The 20,401-nt window shown below is 43.3% G+C and overlaps 2 protein-coding genes across 2 annotated transcripts; one reads left to right on the top strand and one right to left on the bottom strand.

Annotated features, from left to right (window-relative positions):
- Positions 1-961: 961 nt before the first annotated feature.
- LOC107157563 (olfactory receptor 24) lies at positions 962-1,966 on the bottom strand. Its single transcript, XM_015503915.1, has one exon. The coding sequence runs from the start codon at positions 1,910-1,912 to the stop codon at positions 971-973; it is 942 nt and encodes a 313-aa protein (XP_015359401.1). The 5' UTR covers positions 1,913-1,966; the 3' UTR covers positions 962-970.
- A 12,372-nt stretch (positions 1,967-14,338) lies between these two features.
- On the top strand, positions 14,339-15,331 carry LOC107157489 (olfactory receptor 7G2-like). The gene has a single exon (XM_015503864.1). The coding sequence runs from the start codon at positions 14,360-14,362 to the stop codon at positions 15,329-15,331; it is 972 nt and encodes a 323-aa protein (XP_015359350.1). The 5' UTR covers positions 14,339-14,359.
- Positions 15,332-20,401: the final 5,070 nt, after the last annotated feature.

A 20,401-nucleotide genomic window follows, 5' to 3' on the forward strand; every position in this document is an offset into this window, starting at 1 on the left:
TCCCCTGGGCGGGCAGGATCTGTGTCCACCAGACAGTGATTCCTTGTCCTTTCAGGGCAAGGTCCGGGTCCTTTTCTCTTCTTCCTGGGCCTTTCTCAATCTTTCCCTAGTGTAGCCCGCCCCGCGCCCTTAGCTCATCCGGAAGGGGGATGCTTTGCACCATAGGCTTCCTGATTTGGGCCCTTGAATGTCAAGTTGTTAGGAGAAAAGTCAGACTCTCAGGTCGGTTTCCAAAATCCACCCTGACCTGGCATTCCCCAGCGGCTTTGGCTACGACTGGATTTTCACTTCTCAAAAGCGTCTTTCACTAATATTTTCTCATATGGTTGTCCCTGTCTGAGATGCTCTTTTTCCTTGTTTTTACGTGGACAATATTTCTTATTTGGATCTGGGATCACCTCTCCCAAGGAAGCTTACTTAACCTTCTCTTCCAGACTCTTACCTTTCCCTCAAGGTTCGGATTCTGCTTACTGTAATCACCTGGGCTCTGTCCTCCCCACGCTTAATGATAAACTCCACACTCCAAGGATCCTGTCTTGTCTGCTTGCCGCCCTGTGGCCAGCACCTAACATCAAGCCCTCAGTGAGTAAGTACTTAACAAACAGAGTCACATGGCCCTAATGACATTCAGTCAATGACAGACTGCATGTATGACAGTGGTCCCAATGAGATCAAGCAATGCACGACTCTGCGTACTGAGTACTATCTAGACTATGAACCAGGGCACCTCCAATTGGGAAGGGCTAGACTCACCCTTCTGGGAAGGTGGTGTGAGATATACTCGGCAGGATGCTCACCGGTTCCAGCATTTGGGGGAAATAGTTATAAAGCCTTCTTAAGATTTCCTTTTGAACTTCTGCATCTCAAAATCCAAAGTGGCCACTCTTCCATCCCATGCAATTCCAGACTTTGTTCCAAGCTCACACATGTTTCGTTTCTCCTCTCTGGGAATTCCCCAGTGTCACGGTGGTCAGGAAGATGAGCTGACCTTTCTGTTGATGAGCTTCCTCAGGGCCCCCTTCAGGTCCCTGTTCCTCAGGCTGTAGATAAAGGGGTTCAGCATGGGGGTGACCGCTGTGTACATCACAGCGGAAGCCTTCTCCTTCACAGCTGTGCGCACAGAGGAGGGACACAGATACACCCCAATGGTGGTCCCATAGAAGAGGGCCACCACAGAGAGGTGGGAACTGCAGGTGGAAAAGGCTTTCTTTCTTCCGCCCGCAGAGGGGACCTTCAGGATGGCCACAATGATGCGAGCATAGGAGGCCAGGATGCAGACGAAGGGTGTGGCTATCACCATCCCGGCCACAATGAGGACGAAGATCTTGTTCACTGATGTATCTGTGCAAGAAAGCCGGAGAAGAGGAGTGAGGTCACAGAAGTAGTGGGGCAGCTCATTGTAGCCACAGAAGACAAGGCGGGCCATCAGGAGGATGTGGGTGAGGGAGAGGAAGCAGGAAGTCACCCATGGACCCCCAGTGAGCAGTCCACAGAGGCGGGGGCTCATGATGGTGGTGTAGTGTAAGGGGTGACAGATGGCCACGAACCGGTCATAGGCCATCACGGCGATCAAGACGCTATCCATGATACCAAAGAAATGGAAAAAGTACATTTGGGTCAGGCAGCAAGGATAAGAGATGGACTTGCTCCTGGTTTGAATGTTCACCAACATCTTGGGGACAGTGTTGGTGGCCAGGCAGAAATCAACCAAGGAAAGGTTGGCCAGAAAGAAGTACATAGGCGTGTGGAGGTGGGAGTCGGAGCCGATGGCCAGGATGATCAACAGGTTCCCGATGACAGTGACCACATACATGCAGAGGAAAAGGGAAAAGAGAAGAGTCTCATGTTCTGGCTTTTCTGAAAGTCCCAAGAGGATGAATCCAGATGCACTGGTTTGGTTCCATGGTTCCATGGGGGTGGTGCTGCTGGAAGCATTGAAAGGGAAGTTAATGGAGGTCAGGGAGATAATTTTAGGAGGTCAGATAGGATCACACCCTGGTTCTCATCTGGGTTAATTAAAACACCTTGAACTTTTGTCAAAGTGCTTATATTAACTCATCTTTCAAGGCTTAGTTCCTCTTCTGAATATTACCACTTCATACAGAGATCGAGAGAGTGGATCATGCATGGACACTTGCGGCAGAATTAACCAAAGGGTGTTCTTCAGCATAAACAAATTGAATCAAGAAAGACATGATGTCCAAGGAGCAGTGGTCAGCCAAAAAGTTGGCATATAGGTAGAAAATCTATAACCCAAACACTGAGTTATCAATAGTAATATTATTTAGAATGTGTATGTATAAAAAGTGGATTGAAATATGAGGCAACCAATATATTTATGAAAAATGCACCAAATCTGCCCGGTGCAGTGGCGTGTGTCTGTAATCCCAGTGGCTCTAGAGGCTGAGGTAGGAGGATCGCAAGTTCAAAGCCAGCCTCAGCAAAAACTGTGGTGCTAAGCAACTCAGTGAGACCCTGTCTCTAAATAAAATATAAAATAGGCTTGAGATGTGGCTCAGTAGTACAGTGTCCCTGAGTTCCATCTCTGGAACAACAACAACAAAAAAGGCACAAAATCACTAGCCATCAGAGAAATGCAAATCCAAACTACAACCAGATATCATCTTATTCCAGTTATAAGACCGATTAACAAAACTTTAAAAAGTAAGAAACGCTGGTGAGGATGTGGAGAAAAAGAAACCCTAACACACTGTTGGTAGGTACGTAAATCAGTACATCCACCATGGAGAACAGCATGGGGGGCTCTCAGAAAAAGTGAAACCCAATTACCGTAGAATCCAGCTCTCCCTTTCCTGGGTATGTAGCCAAAGGGAATGAAATCATCATACCTAAGAGGCACCTGCATACCCATGTTTATTGCAGCATAATATCAAATCAATCTCGGTGCTCACCAAAAGGTGAATGGAGATAGAAAATAGAGCATGAGCACAAGAATATCATTCAGTGACAAAGAAAGAGGAAAGCCTATTGTCTGCCGCAGTGTGTGGACAACATAATACTGTGTAAAATAAGCCAGATGCAGAAAGAAAAGTACTGCATGGAAATAAAAAAAAGTTGACCTGAACATAGAAAATATATAAGATAAAAAAGTAGAGTTAGAATAAAATCTAAGTCTAAGGTTCTCACATTGTAAAGAATAGACCTGTTGAGTATGCTGCATTTTCTCCATCAGGCATACGTGACTAAAACATAAGGATGACCACTAAACTAATGGATACTGCCTGGGCGACTTCTAAGGTGGCAGTCGGGGTATTGCAGAAAGGCGTGGGCCAAGCCAAGCAGGAAAGGCGAAGCCCCCCATAGCTGCTGGCTCCACACCCACAGGGTCAGCCAACTGCAGGTGCGATGTACTTTCAGAAGTTGCATCTGAAACAAGCCAGGCACAGAAGGACAGGTACAGCATGAGTCTTCTCACCTGGGGAGGCTAACAACATCTCTCTGAATATGGAATACTGGTTTCTAGAGGTTGGGAAGGTGGGGAGGGTGGATCAAGGGAGGCAGGAGGCTGGATTTAACAGAAGTGTCCCATAGGCGTGTGTTGAAATGCCCCCTGACCCCTCAATACATGCAACTTACGTGTTAATCAAATCCCAGTTCAGGGGTGGTGCAGGTTAGAGTCTGTCTGCAGTACCTATGGATTTCCGTCTTGGGAACCGCTCGCTTCTCAAACTCAAATGCTTTCCAAGCTCCTGGCTTTTATTTTTTGTGCCTCTGTGGTCTCCTGATCCTTGAGGGAATCTGATAAAAGTCACAGGCTCTCCTGTCAAGAAAAAGAAACACTGGGGTGTAATTTTGCGTATCCTTTCAGGGTTGATGATATAAATTCCAAAATACGAGTTGCTTTGAAAAGCTTCGGTCCTGCACCTTTTTTCAAGACTTCTTTCCCAACCATGACTCCAGGCTGAAACCCACACCTGCGTTGCTTCCACATATTCAACATCCTCGTGGGGACAGCCCTCAGGCAGAGGGAACATTGGGAAGCAGACCTAAGTGGGTCAGATGGACCAGGACTTGGATCCTGGCTCTGCTACTTACTACTACGCTCTTCCAGTGTCGCCTTCCTATGTTTATAGTCGGGAGAGGCCCCTGAGGTTTCCTAGAGGATGACATGGGGTGGCGCAGGAAGGGCTATCTTAGGGCCAGGCACCAAGTATGGTCTCGCCAGTGTCAGGTAGTGTCACCTCAAGTCTAAAGAAAGAGGTGTGAAGCTGGGAGCCGTGGTGTGTGCCTCTGGATCCCAGTGGCTTGGGAGGCTGAGGCAGGAGGATCACAAGTTCAAAGCCAGTCTCAGCAAAAGTGAGGCCCTAAGCATCTCAGTGAGCCCCTGTCTCCAAAATAAAATACAAAAAGGGCTGGGATGTGGCTCAGTGGTTAAGCACCTCAGGGTTCAATACCTAGCACCAAAAATAAACAAACAAACAAACAGATAAATAAATAGATAAATAGATAAACAAATAAAAGAAATAGGTGTGAAAGAGACAGACCTGGCCACCAATGGACATATGGATACAGAATTCACGTCCATATAGACAACAGAACATCATTTGGTCTTGAGAAAGAATAAAATTCTATGATTAGTGGCAGCATGGGTGAGCTTAGGTGACATTATGGGAAGAGAAATAAACCAGTCACAGGAAAACACATACGTCATCTTCCTATATGTGGAGGCTAAAAGGTAGATTCCACAGAAGCAGAGAAGGAAACAGTGGTTGCCCGGCTAGAAAGGGTTTGGGGGAGGGGACAGAATGACGTTGTTGATTGAGAATAAAAAAGAGAGCTGGGTGCGAGGAATAAGTTTTTTTTTTTTTTTTCTGCAGCACAGTTGGGTAACTGTACAAACAATTCATTGTATGTTTTTAAATGGCTAGAAAGGATTTGAAGGTGCCCAGCACAAAGATGATAATGTCCTAGGTGGTGTGGATGTGAATTAGCCTGATCTGGTCATTATAGGCTGCATACACCTACTGAAATATCACACTATAACCTACAAATATGCACACTTCTTATGTGTCCATTAAACATGATGAAAAATAGAGACACTCCTGGGTTTGGCTCAAGGAGTCACCATTTATGAGTGTTCTTGAGAATTGCCTAGAATCTTACTTTGTCAAAGGGGATGATATTCTGTATAATTTTTAGGGTTGTTTTGAGGACTAAACTTGTGGAGAATTCTCTGCATAGATTCTGACATTAAATAATATTGTTATGATGAGCAGTCTCTTCCCTTTTTACTTCTTCCTGGATGGCAAGCTCAATATGTAAAAAGTAAAGTCTACTTTCCTCTGGAGCCTCTTCTTTCCACGAATGGAATCCCCATCCTTCCGACACCCACACTGGAAACTGCAGCCTTTCTTCCCTCCTTACTTCCTTGGCCAAAGGTGATGAGTTGCTCTGTTCTGCACGAGTTGGACGATCTCTATAGTCGTTCCCACCCACTCCTCTTCCATTTCTGAATTCACAGGTCTTTAGCGAGTGCTCACAGATCCTTTCTCTTTCCTCCACTAGTTTCATCTTCTTGAAGGTTAGTTTGTAGCATGTCGTTCTCATTCAGTTACTCATTAGCTCCTGTACACAATGAACACCTAATGATGACTACCCCAGAACAGGACCTGGGCTTAGTAGTGGGGACAATGATGTGAAAACACACAGAGAATCGAAATCAAGGGTTATTTGCTCATGTTTGTGGCCAGTGTCTTGTCTGGGATGTAATGATACACACAGTTTTTCAATGCATGCATGAAAAAACAATGGTTCTCTTTTTCCTACTTGCCTTCTCCAGTGACAGCCACTGTTCTTAGTTCTTTGCTAACTTGCTAGTCACAGTCACCCAAAGGGGTTGGTGCTGCTTCACATTAGAAGAAATGGAGGCACCATGAGACTCATAAAAATCAGACGACACTTCCAATAGGGTAGGTGACAAAATTCACCAAAGGAGTCCGAATCCAGAGCATGCATTCCTCACCTGTGCATTTCATGAATCATGAATGAACAAATCCATTTGTGGTTTAGGGAGGGAGATGAACTCTAAGGGTCATTTCTTTAATTATGCAGACATGGTCTTAATAAAGAATCACCCTGAGGATTACAGAATCACTCAGGAAACACAGTCAGGCACTGATTTTCAGAAATTCTGGGGTCTACATGATATCCTTGAGTTGCTCCCTATTTCCCACTGATCAAGGTCCAAATATTGAACTCTATGTTCAAAAGTCTCCTGGATCTTTGGCAAGTCTATACTTGGTGACTACCCTTCCCCTCTAAGTGTTCCTCCAGCTGCTTGGGAGCAGATGCTGATCCTCCTCAGGGTCCATTCTTTTCTGCTATTTCCACCTTCCATGCTTCTTCACATTCTATAATATTTAATAATGTCCTAACATGTGCCAATTACTGCAGTTGGCACTTTACATATCTGGCATATCATCCTAACAACAAATTGTGATCCCTGATTTGCAGAAGAGGTGCCCGGGGCTTTAAGAGGAGACAGGATGTGTCTGAGCTCCCACAGATTTTTCAGGGGTTGAGCTTGGATCCTAATGCACGTCTGCCTGGGTCCACAGCCCACAGCCTTTTCCCTGAACCATGCAGCCGCCTCGTGGTCTCTCTCCTGGAATTCCTGTCTCAGACCCTTCTCCCTCAAATCCTTCTACAGGTCAATGTCAAAGGGAGTTTCTTATTCTGTGTTCTGACGTCACATTAGAAGTTTATGTCATTCTATGGTAACCTGATGTGAAAACATCCTTTTGACCAAAAGAACATTTTAATATCCAAAGACATTTTTAATAACCAAAGAAGAGCTAGTAAATATCCTTTTATTAAATTACTAACTGAACCAATCAGCTGATCTGACTTCCTCCCTCCCTGACACCCGAGTTTTTGCCCACTCACTCTGTCCCTCCTCCTTCTTTCAGAGCTCTTAGGAAAAGTCCGGGGAGCTGGAAGATGCAGGTGTTCCCTTCGTCTTCTCAGTGAGTCTCCACTCAAGGAAGCACCACTCCAATCCTATCTGGTGCCATAGACTCTAAGGGCACTCAGCCTGGAGAGATCAGGAATCTCCAAGGCTTTCACAGACTCAGTGTTGGGAAGAGCCCAACTCTGGTCTCGGGAGCTATGCCTGACAGAACCCTTCTGTTCTCTGCTTGGAAAAGATGGCCCAGTTACTAAAAAGAACAATGTGACAAAGCATGTTTTTTGGAAAAGGTTTGGTAGCATTGCCGCTGAAGGAGGCCAAGCTGAATGGATGAGTGGCCACTGGGATAGAATCTTGTGGCCTCTCTGAGATCAAGAGCCTGCCCCTCGAAAATTCTGTGAACCCCTCTCCAGTCTCCCTCCCTGACTACTTACTGGGCTTTCTTCTTTCTTCCAGACACCACCACTCAGGCATTTGTTAAACTGGCTGGGTTTCCTCTCTTGTGAGGGACGGCAAAGAGGCTGACCAGAAGGATGGTGGGCCAGAAGGATGCCTCGTGGGTTCACGAATTGGTATCCTCCTGGCCCGAAGAAGAGAAGCAAAGGTGGGGAATAAATTGTAGGAACTGAGGGAATATTTACAATTTCTGAGCCAGCAAAAGTCAATTCCCGAGACGCCTTGTTAGACAAATTGTCCAATTTCACCTCGAGTCCCTGAATAGTTGCTTCCTGTGGGGCTGAACTTGGCAGCCAAAAGACGACACGGACCATCTTAGGTCTTCAGGAGGTGACTTATGGACAAGTTGCCAACTTTCTCTGCACCCTCTCCTCTGGGAACAAACTCTGCTCCATTCCTAAACTCCCTTTCTAAGGCTCAGTCCTTTCATCCGAAAAACTCCTTTCGTATTTGCAACCTCTGCCCCATCCCATCACTTAAAGAACAGGAAGCAATCCACACATCTCCCAGCGGCCTGTCACCTAGCAACCAGGCTGCCTCCATCCTCACTTGGCCTCTGCAGTGGCCTCTCTGTAAAGGCATCAGGGCTTCCTTGCAGTTCTGCTGAAGCAGGAACTAGGTTCTACCTGATGGGATCCCACAGAGGGGCCTGGCTGCCTGAGTGCAGCCGGATGCTCCCTGGGCATTGCTACCGTGTGACATTCTGGGCGTCTCTGCTTTTGCAGGTTTAGGAACTCAGATTTATGAAGTCACCCAGGAATCATAGGGTTCTGTGCTCATTCAATGAACACTCTTAGAAGTAGTCAACACATGAATCACTAGTTTTTAAAAGGCTTTAGTTACGTAAATACCCCAATATAGACAGAAATAGAGCACAGTACTAGTTTGAGCCCTATAAAATTGCCCATATTCTTCTATCATTTTGGGCAACAATATTCACAATTTTTCACATAATCCACTTAATATAATGAAACTCCACATGCTCTTCACTCAGTTTTAATGCACAGCTCTTATGAATTTCACTGGAATTTTCTTACACTTTATATTCACCCGTCATGTTTGTCTGCGTCACTCTTTCTAGAACCTCCTGTTTGTAACATTGCAGTGCATCTCCTTCCAGATCCTCGCTCTTCCCGACAAGGCATCCACCCAGTCTGTAAGTCCACATTTATTCTCACCTAGGACACCTCATTTGTCACACTCTCTGGGCCATCAGATGCATCATGCCTGCAATCGTGGAAAATGAGGATCTTTTTATCCTACCTTTGTTTATTAGCTAGAATATTTCTACCAAAAGAAACTTCCCTTTATTAACTCATTGCTCTGAAATCTGATTTTATTGTAGTGCTGGGGATTGAACTCAGGGCCCTCTGCATGCTGGGCAGGTGGTTTACCCCCGAGTCACGCCCCCCAGCCCGCTCTGCCTGCTCTGAGGGACTGTTTATATGGGACAGCAGCACAAGTGCTCTCTCTCCTCTTCAAGATTCTTTCCCTTTGCCTGATGGCTTTCAAAACAATGATTTGGTTCCCCAGCCTCTCTCAAGCACGACCAATGAGTGAGCTTCCTTTTCTCTTTTTTAAGCTCATTATTATAAACTCATTATTTTTTGAACCATTGGTCACTTGTCCTGCTGGTTCTCATATTGTCTTGTAGTTTTTCAGTAAGAGTCTTTCAAGCTGCCCCCACCCCCAGAATTCTTTAAAGAGCTCCAGATCTAAAAAAAAAAAAAAAAATCATATTTCAAAACCACAGTGTGGCTTCCAGTTATGTTTCTTGCTTCTTGGTTGATCATTATTTCTAGACTTTAAAATAGACAAAGTCAGGAAATAGATATTTAAAGACAAAATATATCAAGTGTTCAGGAGATCATTTTAATTCAAATTAGGGGTTATAGGGCCTTTTTTTGAGACAAGATTTTGCCATGTTGTCCAGGCCAGTTTCAAACTCTTGGGCTCAAGTGATCCTGCTGCTTCATCCTGCTGCGTAGCTGGGACAGCTGTGCCAGCAAAACTACTTGGCCATATATATGCATTTTTTGCAGTGCTGGGAATTGAACCCAGGGTCTGGAGCCTGCTACGTAAGCACCTGCCATGACCTGCATCTCCAGTTCCTGGGATTATTGGTTTTTAATTTAAAAATTGCTTTTTTATTCAAACTGGAAATCCTTTGGATGTTCTTAAATTCTTAGTTCCCAAGACAACAAATTAGCAGCATTATTTTATAATTTCCCTAAGTCGGTTGCAGCAAAACAACATCAGCATTCTCACCAAAAATAGACTGCTAAAAATAGATTTATTTGGGAGGATTAAAAACATTCTAAAAAGAATGTATCCCACTAAGAATATTCAGTTAAGTTATGATAGTTTTAAAGTATCTACAGAAATTTCCTTTCTATTATAAAGCCTCCAATGAAACATACAGGTTACTTGTTTCATTTTGACTTTTATGTTTAAGTGAATTGAATATAATAAATGTATAAAAACCTAGCAGGTTTCCCAAATTACATTCACAAAAAGAAGAATTCAGAGATGTCTAGATTTTCCCTCTTCCATTATATTCTATCCTCCTCCTCAGTTCAGTTCTTCATAAGTAACAATTTTTATTTTTTCTGGTTTCTTCCATGATTGTATTCTCAATAAAAGCAAATTTGTAATATTGTTTGGACCCTTGGTACATTTAAAAATTAAGTGATTTTCTTACTGTTGAGTTTTAAAAGCTCTTTATATATTTTGGATAGCAGTTCTTTCATCAGGCATATATTTTTTTGAAGATATTTTCTCTCAATCTGGCTAGTTTGCTCACTCTATTGCATTGTGTGTGTGTGTGCGTGTGTGTGTGTGTGTGTGTGTGTGTGTATGTGTGGTACTGGGGATTGAACCCAGGGGTGCTCTACCACTGAGCTTCATCCCCAGTCCTTTCTGTTTCTTTATTTTGAGACAGGGTCTCACCTAAATTGGCCAGGTTGGCCTTGAATTTTGTGATCCTCCTGCCTCAGCCTCCTGAATTGTTGGGATTATAAGTGTGCACTACCAAACCAGGTATGGACCTGACTTGACAGCAAGTTTTGTAAAGCAGAAACTTTTATTTCTTGATTTAAAAAATTATTATAATTCTGAATACATATTATTCAAAATAATGAAATTCTCTGTGCTCTTGCTATATACATATGCTGATCGTATCCACCTATCCTTCTCTCCCCTCTCATTCTTTCCCTATCTCACCCTCCTCTAAGCCCCCTACCTGGTGTCGGATAATCCCTCTTCTACTTTCAGGATGTCAAATTTTTAAAGTTCTTCGGTCCTCACACATGAGAGAGAACAGGCTACACCAGCTTTCGGGGTCTGGCTTATTTCACTTAACATGATGTCCTCCAGTTCTACCCACTTTTCTGCAAATGACAAGATTTCATGCTTCTTTATAGCTGAATGCTATTCCATTGTGCATCGATGCTGCATTTTCTTTATCCATTCCTCTGTTGATTAGCACCTGAGCTGATTCCATATCTTGGCTGTTGTGAATAGTTTTTCACGTGAGTAAGCAGGCATCCCTTTCACACACTGACTTCATTTCTTCATTTCCTTCAGCTTTATACCCAGTGCTGGGATATTTGGATCAGAGAGTGGCTCTGTCTTCAGTCTTTTGAGACCTCTGTGCTCTTTTACACAGCGCCTATACTAATGTACACTCCTACCAACAGTGTAACACGGTTCCTTCGGCACTTTACCAGCATTTGTTGCTATTATTATTTTTTGATAGTAGGGATTTAACTGGGTTGGGATGGTATTTCATTGTGATTTTGATTTGCATTTCTCTGATGACTACAGACATTGAGCATATTTTTCATCCTTTTTTTTTTTTGGAAAATGTCTATGCAGATTATTTGAACATTTTAAAACTTGTATTATGTGTATTTTTGTTGTTGAGATTTTTTGAGTACCTTATATATTACGGTTATTAATCCTTTGTTAGAAGGATAATTAACAAATATTTCTCCCATTATGTAGTTTGTCTCTTAAGATTTTTTTATTAGTGCATTATATTTATCCATGATATTGGGTTTCATTTTGACATACCTTTACAAGCACGGGATATAATTTGCTCCAATTCTGTCCCCAGTTCTTCCTCTTTCCCTCCCCCTCCCTCCCCCATTGCCTTTCCTCTACTGTTCTGATATTTCTTTTATAGTTTTTTAAATTAGTGCATTATGGGTATATATAAAAGTGAATTCACTGTGGTATATTCATATTGAGTATATATAGTTGGATTATCCCACCATTCCTCCCTTTTCTTGTCTCTCCTCCCTCCCCCTCAATCCCTATCCTTTGCTCCATTGACTTCTATTTTTTTAAAGATGTATTTATTTATTTATTTTGAGAGAGAGAGAGAGAGAGAGAGAGAGAGAGAGAGGATGAATTTTTATAATATTTATTTTTCAGTTTTTGGTGGACACAACATCTTTATTTTATTTTTATGTGGTGCTGAGGGTCGAACCCAGCGCCCTACTAAGCGTGTTACCGCTTGAGCCACCTCCCCAGCCCATGACTTCTATTTTTAATGCTTCCCCTGGGTACAGAAGCTTTTCAGTTTGATTTTAACCCCATTTGTCTCCTTTTGCTTTTGTTCCCAGTTCCCTTGGGTATCACATCCCAAAACCATTGCCTATATTAAAGTCTTGAAGTGTCTCCCCTAAGTTTTCTTCTAGTGGTTTCATGGCAGGTTATATGATTCTGTATGTCGAAAACCAAATGCTTCACCAGATTGTGTAAGTGAATCCCATAGAGTTGCAGAATACAAATCAGCACACAAAGCAAATGCACTTTTGTACACCAATCACAAGACTGCCAAGGAAGACCTCAGGAAAGCCCTCCCATTCACATTGGCCTCAAAATTAAAATACTGAATAAAAAATTTAACCAAGGAAGTAAAAGATCTCTACAAAGAAAATGACACAACACTGATGAAAGAAATCAGTGCTGTCATATGAGCCACAGTAACCAAAGCAGCACAGGGCTTGCATAAAAACAAGACACGTGGATAGAACAGAATAGAGATCCCAGAAATAAACCCGCACATGCGCACGATCTTATTCTTGATAAAGATGTCAGTGACTTAATCTGGAGCAAGAACAGAGCTTCCAATACAGGGTTCTGGGCCAATGATATCCATAGGTCAAAGGCTGGAAATGAACACTTCTCTCTTGCTGTACAAAAATCGGCACAACATTGATCAAAGACCTAAATGTAAGGCATGAATATCTGGAAGTACTAGACAAAAACTTAGGGGTGTGGATAATAATAGTGTGGATACGACCCCTGTCATAGTTAATATGAATTTTCAAATTGATTGGATTAATACATGGAGAAGACTAAGAGGCTTCAGGTGTGTCATTGAGGGTGTGTCTAGAATGATTGGCATGTGGGATAGCCAATTGAAGTGGACACCCTCCCTAAGTGTGGGCGGCACCATTCAATAGGCTGGAGGCTTGGATGGACAAGTAGAAAAACAAGGAAGCAGCAGCAGATACCAGCTCAATTCTTCCTGAGGGTTCTTGATTGCTGTTGCTGTCACCTGAGGACATCAGACTCTTGTTCCTTCACTCTTCCAGAGGACTCTGCCAGTGATTCTCCAGTGAGTTTCCAGAATCCTTCAGTCTCGGGCTGGGGTAGAATTATTGGTCTTACTCTGAAGCTTCAGCCTGTTAGACTACTCAGCTACTGGTTCCTCCAGCTGTCCAGCCTGTAGACGGCTACTGTGGACTAGCCAGCTTCTGGTTGTGTAAGCCAATCTAATAAATCCCCTTGTTATAATCAGACCTCCCATCGGTTCTGTTCCTCTATAGAACCCTGACTAATACGACCCCCCAAAGCACAGGAAACAGAAGTAAAAACAGACAAAGGGATTGCATCAAACTAAAAAGTTTCTGGACGATGCCCGTGTATATATAATTTGAAGTCAGCAGCATTAAAGAAACAGATTAGAATGTTCTGGGCAAAATGTAGAGAACAAAAATTAAGATTCAACAAACAATCAATGACAATTCAGAAGAGACACCTTGAATGTTTGCAGTTTTCCATCCTAGCCATCTCTATCATTGTATTATGTATTCTCAAGTGCCTGAGCCTTATTTTCACCCCTAAATTGAATCAGTTTTTCTAATATCATGACATAGGTAGAGATGCTTTTGTTTATAGCCAAAAGGGAACACTGTCATTTCTTAGTGTAGTGCCATGTGTTACGAGTGCAAGGTCTCAGAAATTATGAGCATGAACCACGGAGAGAGCTGGGGGAGGTACTGGACATCTGGGGTCAGGAAATCTGTCCCTTGGTATTCTTTACTTTCATAGTCTGGGTCTTTAAGGATGTGTCCTCCTGGGAGGAGAATGATAATGAAATAGCTGCTCTAATGAGGAGCTCTGGATATTGAACCCCAGGGATAAGAACTGCAGGAGTCCTCCTGGGAAGCCAGGAAGCAGCACCTGCACCGCCTCCTCCCAGAGATGAGCCTTCCTGACCGGGAGCCTGCTGCCTCAGTCGACCTGTCGACCTGTGCTGAGAGCAGACCTTCCATCTTCAGCAGCCAGGTGAGATGCTGAGTGTTATCAGCTCTAAACACAATGTGGGAAAAAGTGTTGCTGTCCAGTAAAGAGCATGGGAAGGAGAGTAGGTATGAGCACCGACGATAGGGCAGAAATAGGAAGCAGAGGTGAGCACTGAATGTTGTCTTGGCCTCAGAGTATACAGGAAGGATAATCTTTCTTTTTTGTTTAAAGAGCTGGACATGAAATTTATCTGCAGTGCTTGTTCAGACACGTCTTGCTGGTCCACAGCTTCAGATCTTATCATCAGGAAGGTCTGGGTCATTCCAAGATTTTTCATTTCTACCAAGTCACCATCCGATACTCTTTTTGGTTGTATAGACACCATTCATCTTATTTTATTTTTGCCCCATATTTTTCATAACATTCACCAGCAACATGGAACCCAGAAACCACACAGCTGTTTCAGAATTCCTTCTCCTGGGACTGACAGAGGACCCAGCCCTGCAGCCCCTCATCTTCAGCCTGTTCCTGTCCATGTACCTGGTCACCATCCTGGGAAACCTGCTCATCATCTTGGCTGTCAGCTCTGACTCCCACCTCCACACCCCCATGTACTTCTTCCTCTCCAACCTGTCCTTCAATGACATCTGTATGGGTACTACCACGATCCCCAAGGTGCTGGTGAACATCCAAACTCAGGATCAAAGCATCTCATACACAGGCTGCTTCTCCCAGACCTGCTTTGTCTTGATTTTTGGTAGTTTAGAAAATTTTCTCCTTGCAGTGATGGCCTATGATCGCTTTGTGGCCATCTGTCACCCCCTGAGGTACACAGTCATCATGAACCCCTGCCTGTGTGTCCTGCTGTGTCTCCTCTGCCTGCTCCTTAGCATTGTGCATGGCCTACTCCACACTCTGATGTTGCTGCAACTGTCCTTCTGCACAGACCTGGAGATCCCCCACTTCTTCTGTGAACTTTCTCAGGTCATCAAGCTGGCCTGTTCTGACACCCTCATCAATAACCTCCTGGTGTATTTAGTGAGTATCATATTTTTTGGTGTCCCTCTCTCTGGGATTATTTTCTCTTATATCCAAATTGTCTCCTCTATTTTGAGGATCCCATCAGTGGGTGCAAGGTATAAAGCCTTTTCCACCTGTGGGTCTCACCTCTCAGTTGTGTCCTTATTCTATGGGACAGGTTTTGGTGTGTACATGAGTTCTGCAGTGACTGACACTTCCATGAAGACTGCAGTGGCTTCAATAATGTACATTGTGGTCCCTCAAATGCTGAACCCCTTCATCTATAGCTTGAGGAACAGGGAAATGAAGGGAGCTCTGAGACATCTCATCAGTGGGAGTCCTTCTCTGGGATTGTGTCATGGCTTTAGGTTTGGGTCTCTGGAATGAGCTAAAGTGACAGGATGCCTGCTCTTGCATCATCAAGTTCCTCCAAAATGACAAGCTAATATGGTGTCTAAATACATGGCAACTTGGATTTCAAACCTGACTGCCATTTGTCCAGGTCTGTGATATCTGTTTGGCAAATGATTTCAATCTCATCTCTAAACTGCATTGTGTTGTTCTGACTCCACAGAAGGAGAGCCCAAGTTGGGTGTTCAATTTTTAGCAATTATTGATGGATCAGTTTTGGAAGGAGGAACACTGGAGGAGTAGGAGAATAGGGCAGGGAGAGGTCTCAGGAGGGCTGTGTTACTATCTGAAGAACAACTTATGCCTGATCCCACGGTTAGGGCCAGGTGGGTCGCCCCCCCACAGATGGACCTAATGTGAAGCAAATGTACTATTTCACAATCTACTAAGAGGTTACTGAGACTCATCCTGGACTATGGTATCCACATGATGGAGAGATTCACAGTGGGACGTTCATATATGTACATAGGAACGTTATTTCAGATCCCTTCCACTGTCTTTCCTATTCCTATCCCCCCTCTTCCGTTTATTTCCCTTTGTCTGATCCACAGAACTTCTAATCTTCCCCCTGCCTTGTTGTGTTTAACAAATTTATGTATTGAAACTACTATTGTGAAATTAGGAAAACTAGGAAATTTCTAAAAAAGACAATGAAACTTTCTTACAGTACATGCTTAGTCCATAGTCATTACAGGTATTGTTTTAGAAACATCTTAATATAACATTAAAGATGTATTTGTGCTCCCTGACCTATACATAGAATTGGGACTTTAGTATCTATATTTTGGAGTACATTCTCTTTATTATCACTTGTTTTTATACAGGATATGGACAAATAGATATCTTTAGAATTAAGTTGTATTTTTTTGAGTGAAATTGGTGTCATTCTTTCCCAGATTTTTTTTTTTTTTTTTTTTTTTTTGCGGGGCACTCAACCTCTGAGCCACATCCCCAGCCCTATTTTGTATTTTATTTAGAGGCAGGGTCTCACTGAGTTGCTTAGCACCTCACCGTTGCCGAGGCAGGCTTTGAACTCGTGATCCTCCTGTCTCAGCCTCCCGAGTTGCTGGGATTACAGGCATGTGGTACTGCGCCCGGTCCCCACAATGTGTGTTAGGATAATGGGACTTGTGAAGAAAGCACAGTCCAGTACAGAGGAGAGGCGTCTCCATATGTGATTAGCACTTGAGACAGGTGTGAGCAGGAAGGGGTGGAGGGAGAACAGTGGCACACTTCCGTGTCTCAGGGAGAGGACATCAGCCAGTACTAGTTGAAGGGAGTAAGGGACTTGTCCAATTCAAGGCCTTTTCCTCAACTCTCTATCCTGATAATCTTTCATAACAGGGACATCACACTCGCCAAGTGTGAGTTTCCTGCTAAGCCCTTTGTATTGACTCAATGTGTTAAGCCCCTGCCTCCAACGTGATTGACATATGCAGGTGGGCTTTGCTCAGCCTCCTGCTCGTCTCTGCCGTCTTCTTCACCCTTCTACTGCAGCTGCACCCTGAACCCGGCTGTCAGGGGCTTGTGTCTTGCTCATCCTAAGACCCATTTTAGGATATACACTAACAAACTGTCATTTTTCCTTTAGTTCTCCCCCACGAAAACCCTGCATATTTTATTTTCTCATTTCTCTGTTTTGGAAAAAAAAATATGTGCAACACATCAGCTTAAAAGATAACGGTTTGCAGAAGCTACAGAGGAAAAAGGAAAACAAAAACCTCCTAAAAATCAAAGGGAAATCCATAGAGGAAAGGGAACAGGGAGTGGGAGGTGAGGAAGGAGGGGGAAGTGATGGGGAGTGATATTGGCTAAACTGTGTTGTTACATCCTGTGCACGTACAAATATGTAATGCCAACTGTCATCAGTATGTGCAACTATAATGCACCAATGCAAAGATGGAAAACATACACATAACTGTGAAATGTTGAAAGTCAAATAAAAATGTTTTTTTTGTGAAATAAAAAAAGATAATGGTTTAATCTTCAAGCAATATTTGAAATATTCAAAATCGTAGTCAGACAGCAGCTTTGGCTTCAGGAGGTATGTTCTCAGATCAGGAGCGTGGGTCCTGCTTCCACACTCCACCTGGCTTCATCCTACCCACGTGGCCACAGAACTGGACGCCTTGGATGTTAAAGGAGGCTTAAAGGTGTTTCATTCCAGGTGGGAGTTTTCAGAAGGCCCTTGATGGAGTCCTGTTGACACCTGAGTATTCCTGATCTGGCACTAGCATAGCTTACTTCAGAAGGCCACCGTGAGGTGTGATATCGTTGCTTCAAACGCCCACGAATTTTTCCTAAATGCAAAACCCTTTGTAGACCCCTCATCCTGCTGTAGCTATAGTCTCAGAGAGATCTCTGTATTTGTTCTACCCATTCTTCTACCATATTTTTCTGAGGTCATTCCAATCGAGCTTTGGTCTAATTACTTATGTGGCACGTCCTGGGTTGTCCTCACCCATCAGCAGTCAGCTCTGTGCTCCTTAACTCAGCGTACTGACATCGGTGCTTCATATTATGGAAAGCATCACAAACCCATCTACCAAACCAACAGTGATCTTGGTTAAATTGTTTCTTTGGGACTTTCTTGAAACATTGAGGTGCTGTAAGTCCACAGTCCTGGTCTTGGCAGTGCTCAACTCTTGAGTTCACTCATATTTTTCAAGTAAAAAGCACTGTGCAGAAGAATAAAACTAGATGCTTACATGTGATTGGTTATAAATACCCACTCAAAATGGATTAGCCACTTAAGTGTAAGTCTCAAAGCTATCAAATTATTAGCAGGAAATGTAGTAGAAATCCTTTAGGATGTTGGAAATAAAACCCCTATGTGTCATCAGTTGAAATATTCACTCAAAATGGATTAGGCACTTAAGTGTAAGACCCAAAGCTCTCAAATTATTAGAAGGAAACAGAGTAGAAACCCTACAGGACATTGGCCTAGGCAATAATTTTTTTTAAGTCCCCAAATGTAAAGGTTACAGAACAAAAATTGACAAATTGGACAAAGTGAACCACAGAGTGGGAGAAAATATTTGTAAACTACATGTCTGGCAAGGTGTTAATATCCAGAATGCGTATGGAGCTCAAACAACTTAACAGTAAAGACACCAATAACCCAATTAAACAATGGTCTTGTGTATATATCTGGCAGTCCGCATCAATCACATGGATTAAAATCTTCTGTGGAAAATATAAAAAGCAATCTTAAGGGTCAGTCGACATCAATCTTACATGAAAAGGCTGAGCATTTGCCTTTTTGCCTTACATTAGCTAATATTAATTATAGTATTTATATCCAATATGCTACATATTTTCACATCCTAAAATAGCTACAAGTCTTCCTGATATCAGTAGTTATGTGGAGATGATTTCATTTGTAGTTTAAAAGGACCACTTTAGGGGCTAGGGAAGTGGCTCAAGCGGTAGTGCGCTCTCCTGACATGTGCAGGGCACTGGGTTCTATCCTCAGCACCACATAAAAATAAAATAAAGATGCTGTGTCCACCAAACTAAAAATAAATATTAAAAAGGAGCACTTTACTTATTAGAGAAGTGACATGTGTTATGTAAGCAAGGGCCAAGAAACAGAGATGAGCAGACACCATGGTGACAGCTGGATGGCTGGATGCCTGGCCTCAGGGGTCAGGAAATCAGCCCAAACTCCTCACTGTATATTCTTGGTCTTTAAGGATGTGCACGTCTGGGATCAGGATGATAGTAACATAGCTGGTCTAATGAGGAGCTCTGGATATTGGGCCCCAGGGAAAGAGAGGCTGCAGGAGTCACATATGACCGCCTCCCTCAAAAAGCCCTGCCCAGCCAGGAAGCAGCCTCTGAGCTCCTCCCAGAGATGAGCCTTCCTGACCAGGACCTGTCGAGTTGGTCGGGCTGTCTGCATTTCCTGTGGGCACATCCTCCATCTTCAATATCCCAGGTGAAATATTGATCACTATTGCTTTTTAAAAATGTTTTTATTAGTGTGTTACAATCATACATAATAGTGAGGTTCATTTTGACATCATCCCATACTGAAAGTCCCTTATTTTTGTCACCAAAAGCTTATCCTTGTCCCCGATGCCAATCCAATAACAAGGACTAGATTTTGAGAAAAAGGAGGAAGTTTTATTGCTTTGCTAGCAAAGGAGAAACAGGACACTCTTGTCCCAGAGACTGTGTTTCTGCATCAGGGGGTACAGGGGGTTTTTAAAGAAGCTATTCAAAGGCTGCATGTCAGGTGTTTCCTGTCCGGGGGTTTGTAATTTAGGAGATAGTCATTTCTTTTTTGAATTTAATTTTATTTGTTCTTTTTAGATATAGTTGACCAGGGAGATAGTCATTCTTAGATCTTCTGGTGCCATCCCTAGCGTCTGAATTCCTTGGTTCCTGTGTGTGTGTGTCGGGGTGTGCTCAAGGACAGAGAACTGGGCCTAGGATGGGAAAAGGTGATCCTGCTTCCTGCGAGGGTAGGGAGGGGAAGAGGGAGAAGAGGAATAGAAAACACAACATCCATTTAAATAAAGCCTCCGTGGCAGAGCAGACAGTCAGGCAGGACGCTGCAGTTGGTCAGTGTTACTCTGTCACAGTTAGTGCTGGTATCATTGATGTTTCCTTCTGATTATTCTCCATGACCAGCGTTTCCAGAGGTAGTTCCAGTGCATTACATGCTTCCTGGTATTTTCATTTGTCGTATTGGGGATGTTTTCTTTCTTTCCTCTTCCCTCAACCTCCCCAACATGTTACTTCTTTTTGAGGAATAAATAGCCATGCCATCATTTGTGACAGGGGGAGAAAAAAAAGAACCCAATAGGAAAAGTCAGTGTGAGGGTGGCGAGGATGTGGCGAGCACTGTGGCGAGCACTGCTTTTGTTCAATTCATTTCTTATCGTGAAAAATCCCCAGGTTTTTTCCAGCTTCACTGAAATATGATTAAATATGATTTTATCTGTTTGAGGTGCACAGTGTGATGCTGTACCAACCTTGCAAAGTCATAGTCAAGCCAATTAACACGTCCTGTTGCGTCATCCAGGTTCCTCGCTCAGC

This window comes from Marmota marmota, unplaced genomic scaffold (assembly GCF_001458135.2).
Source record: "Marmota marmota marmota unplaced genomic scaffold, marMar, whole genome shotgun sequence".
NCBI classification, from domain to species: Eukaryota; Metazoa; Chordata; class Mammalia; order Rodentia; family Sciuridae; genus Marmota; species Marmota marmota.

Coding starts and splice junctions, on each gene's coding strand:
- LOC107157563 (XM_015503915.1), bottom strand. CDS start 1,912: ATGGAACCATGGAACCAAACCAGTGCATCTGGATTCATCCTCTTGGGA.
- LOC107157489 (XM_015503864.1), top strand. CDS start 14,360: ATGGAACCCAGAAACCACACAGCTGTTTCAGAATTCCTTCTCCTGGGA.